At 41.3% G+C, this 4,555-nt stretch overlaps 1 protein-coding gene across 1 annotated transcript; it reads right to left on the reverse strand.

The window, feature by feature from the left end:
* Positions 1-2,448: 2,448 nt before the first annotated feature.
* On the reverse strand, positions 2,449-4,157 carry LOC125377784 (arylsulfatase I-like). Its single transcript, XM_048391805.1, has one exon. The coding sequence runs from the start codon at positions 4,137-4,139 to the stop codon at positions 2,676-2,678; it is 1,464 nt and encodes a 487-aa protein (XP_048247762.1). The 5' UTR covers positions 4,140-4,157; the 3' UTR covers positions 2,449-2,675.
* Positions 4,158-4,555: the final 398 nt, after the last annotated feature.

Consider the following 4,555-nt stretch of genomic DNA (forward strand, 5'->3'; position numbering starts at 1 on the left):
TCATTGTGCGATCCCTGTTGACACCTGCTGATTACAATTTGCAAAAGAAAAGATATCAAACCATAAACAAAACAGGTAAAACATAATGGTTTTGAGCTGCATGGTAAGCAATTGCCAGATAAAAAAAATAAACCATATGGTTTTTCACTGGCAAACTTAACAAACCTCGCTTCGTCATTGAGTACATGCTATTAAGTGTTAAATGTTGTCAGTCATTAACAAATAACATTAACAACTTTCAAGGTCAATACATACCTAACACTCTGACTCATAATTATCTACCTGTCTCAAAATGGCGACCTGGACAACAAATATGTGAGGTCATTCTCTCCATTCCTTGGCAACAAGATGGACTTAGGTTCTGTGAGGGTAGGGTTCGTTTCCGGAGCATAACTCATAAACCATTCAATATTTTTTCATGAAACTTTGCAGGTCTGTCAGGTACATGCTGAACTGGTGCCTTTTGCTATTAAGAAATTTTAGATTGTTTTACGTTTCCATGGCAACAAGGTGGACTTAGGTTATGAACTCTTCTTTTTTTTACAATTTCCATGACAAGTTCCACCTCGGTTGAAAAAGGTTGTTTGTTTAGATTTAATTATGTCATAAATTCTGCAACAGGGGCGAGAGATATAGCCACGTTAGTAACATTAACAACAGATATATCTTTGAAAACTGTATGGAACTATACAAGGAAATTACGATAAATAATAATACGTTATAGAAACGAGATAGAGATCACCAGCCATACATACAAGCGATCGCTGGGATACTTCTGCTTCCTACACGGTTTCAGTAAGTTAAGGCCAAAATTGAAGGCAACAAGTATTCGAGGAGTAAAAGGTAGTAGAAAAATACATCCTTTGAATGATATGGCGTCACATACCCTCTCAAGGGGACAATTAAATTATTACACTTCAGCCCCCTCTTGACGGTGTTTATCAATTCGGTAAGTACTAGTATGGGAGGTAACCGCAAACAAGAGAGAAACATATCAAAAAGGAACTAGTGAATGAATATTGATTTCTTTTCTTCTTAATATGTCTGTGTAACTTTTTTTCTCATTGCAATTTGTTTCCATTTAAATTTGAATCAACAATGTATTGTCTTCGAGGTAATGTTCTGATGTTCTGTTCCCATTCAGCCGTTCTTAGCCTTTTGACGTTTACAGGGGGAGGTCACAGCTTGTTGAATATATTTGACGAATTATGTTTTTGTATATGTAATCTGATAAACAAAGAGTTTGCTGCCGTGTTAAAAGCATCAGAACATTTCTTGTATTTTATTATATGAGTCAGTGTTTCCTAACAAAACACCATGGAGAACTGTAGTCAACAGAGCAGTCGTTAACGACCACGATGTTTTTAGTTCATTTAGGTTTGTCTGGTTACAAAAATACTCATACAAGACCAACCTTACATGTGTACCGGCTTCTGGCTTTGGAGTATCAAAATCATTAAACAAAATTTTAATTGTGTGTCAAATCTCCTCACGATCCAACACTTTGTTGAGTGTTATTGTGTCACGGACATTATTTTCAATGATGTCCTGAGGAACCTGGAGTGACCAAGAACTTTCATCAGTGGCAGGATTATTTCACCTTGCATTGTGGCAGGACGAAAGGACGTATATCATAAACCTTCGCTGGTAAGGACGTGACAAATTCAGAGACTCCTGTCGAGTGTGTCGAGGACGCCGTATGTATGTGGTGTTTGATTTGTGAATGAGTGGTACTGTTTTGTCTACAATTGTCATGTTATCCTAAACAGGGAGGTTATACAAATATTTCCTAAAATGGCGAATCACAGAAACCTGGCAAAAAACATTACATTTTTTCGGATCACGTGTGGACATCGCCACTTGAAATAGAATCAATAGTGCTGAACTTGTATTAACAGCACGAACAGCAAGAACATGTAGATGTAAACGCCGATTTCGCTTTCAAAAAGTGCACTGCACTATTTTTGTAAGTAATATTCCTCATTACCAGAATGGCTTGTTCTTGGTTTATAAGTATTAGCACACATGCCGGAATTCCTTCAATTCAAATCTCAATATTTCATCATTCTATTTCAATTTCCGAGTAATATAGTCCCTTAATGTCATCTCTGGCAAACATTTAGAAGCTGACGGTAGCCTGAGGAGTTGTTCTTATCTGGAATAATGTTGAACAAATCATTTCTAAAAATGCACTTTCCATTTAAATACAAATAAATAGATAATAAAAACGGCCCTTTGGACGCGATGCATTGATATATTTATCCCGTATAATCCATTGACGTCACAATGAAATCAATGGTCCTGAAGAGCTCTGATAAACGTGGAAGTACTTATCTAATACCCATGGAAGTGTCACAACAACAAGAATTGCATCCTCGAATGAAACAATAAACCAAGAGAAAGGGCATCGTAGACTGGCAATTTAATTTGTTTCAAACAAGATTTATATCACAGTTCCAGAGAGGAATGCATCACTTTATTCCTAAATAGGACATTATTTTCCTACATGATCCGGTTTTACAGAGGAATTACATATAATCAAGCAAATCAGATACAAAATAATCACATGACTTTAGGCACAACACGTCTCTCGGGGGATCGAATGGTCACGTGACTTTAGGCACAACACGTCTCTCGGTGGGTCAACTGGTCACGTGACTATATCGAAGCAATTTCTAGCACCAGCCGGGGCTCCAGCTACCGTTGAAGTTGACTGGATTAGATCGAGGGTCAGAGGGTGGGTCCATTGCAGGCACCCGAGTCCCATTCTTCCGGGCCAGCATCTGCAGCAGGAAGTTGACAAGGTCGGGGTTGTCCTTGGAGATGTCCTGGTGCTCTGTTGGGTCGGCGCTGATATTGTACAGCATGACGCTAGGAAGGGGAGAATCGTCCATGATTGGGACGTCTAAGTCAAAACCAGGGAGAGGGTACCATCCCGAGTATCCAGGGTCTCCAACGATCAACTTCAGGTCTCCCCACCTGAGAGCTGCAGCATAGTGGTCGTCGTAGATGTTGTAGACAAATTGATTTCTTACGCTTCTGTCTCCATTAAGGATCATGTCGACCTGACTCAACCCATCAATGTCCAGTTGGCTGGAGTCTCCCCCTGCTATGTCAAGTAACGTGGGGTACCAGTCCACAGCGTGGAACAGACCAGGGTGAGTGTAACCTTTCTTTTTCAGCAGAGTCTTGCTGTAGACGAAACCCGCTCCCCTGGTACCTCCCTCCCATAGTGTGCTTTTTCCGCCCCTCAGAGGCCAGTTATTGGCACCTTCTGAAGGAGGCCCACCGTTGTCTGTTGTAAACACAAGAAGTAGGTTGTCCATGAATCCAAGGTCCTCAAGGACAGTGGTGATGTTGTACACAGCATCGTCCAAAGCGCTCACCATGCCACTGTAAACCTTCCTATTTAAATCATGAATGTGGCTGTATCGATCTGAATATTTGGCGGGCACCTGCAGTGGCCCATGTACAGCTTGAAACGGCAGATATAGATACATCGGCTTGGACTTGTCGTGGTTCATTATGATGTCAATGGCTCTCTTTGCAAACACGTATGTGGAGTATTCCCCTTGAGCGCCTTTGTACACATCTGTCATGTTCCTGAAGTCATAACCATTGTAATCAGCCACCTTATCCATGACATGTGTGAAGTAGTCCTCCTTACCTCCATAGTAGCCCATGAAGGTGTCAAAGCCTCTGTAGGTGGGCGTGTACTTCCAATCACAGAAGCCTAGGTGCCATTTGCCGACCATGTGGGTGTCATAGCCGAGGGTCTTCAGCCTCTGTGGGATGGTGGTCAGATTAGCTGGCATGTACTTGGGCTGATCTATGAAGATCACACTGTCCTGGAGCCCTGTGTGGTATGGAAACTTGCCTGACATGAAGCAGTTTCTGGAGGGGGAACACAGTGGCTGGACGTAGGAGGAGTTAAGGATGACACCACCATGGGCGAGGCGGTCAAGTGTCGGGGTCTTGATGTCGGGGTTAACCCAGCCAACATCATTCCAGCCAAGGTCATCGGCCACAATGAAGACAATGTGTGGTTTGTCTGCAGCAGTGCTGATTTTTAAACACAAAGCGACTATAATAGCGAGGACAACTGAAAGCTCCATGTTAATGAAGTAACACCTATACATATGGCGAGACGGTATATATACCTAATGAGAAGGTGTAATCTATGTCTCCTGCAGCGTTTAGGTCAATATCTGTTTTTTTACTCTTATCAGGTGAAGTTACATGTGCAAGGCTACATTCTTATCAGCGTTTAATCATTGTTATAAAATTTAATACATAGACGTCCGTGAAAATACTTACTTTCCTGTAGACGGACTCAAAAGTAAATTCAAACAGAAGAAAGATCGCTCCTCAAATATTATAAACATTGGGTGTATTTGTTAGATTGTGTGTTGTTTCTGTGGAGGGAGGCAATTGGTTTAAGTTTACGAGAGTTCACCCTAAAACCAGAGTTCGATTCCCCCAACATGGATACTATGTGTGAGGCACGTTTTTCTGTAAGGCATTTGTTCAGTTCCTTCATGGATTATAAAAAATA

The sequence above is a fragment of the Haliotis rufescens genome, unplaced genomic scaffold, assembly GCF_023055435.1.
Source record: "Haliotis rufescens isolate VD_foot unplaced genomic scaffold, xgHalRufe1.0.p SCAF_99, whole genome shotgun sequence".
NCBI lineage: Eukaryota > Metazoa > Mollusca > Gastropoda > Lepetellida > Haliotidae > Haliotis > Haliotis rufescens.

What these genes read in the sequence shown, in the direction of transcription:
- LOC125377784 (XM_048391805.1), bottom strand. Translation starts at nt 4,139, where the DNA reads ATGTATAGGTGTTACTTCATTAACATGGAGCTTTCAGTTGTCCTCGCT.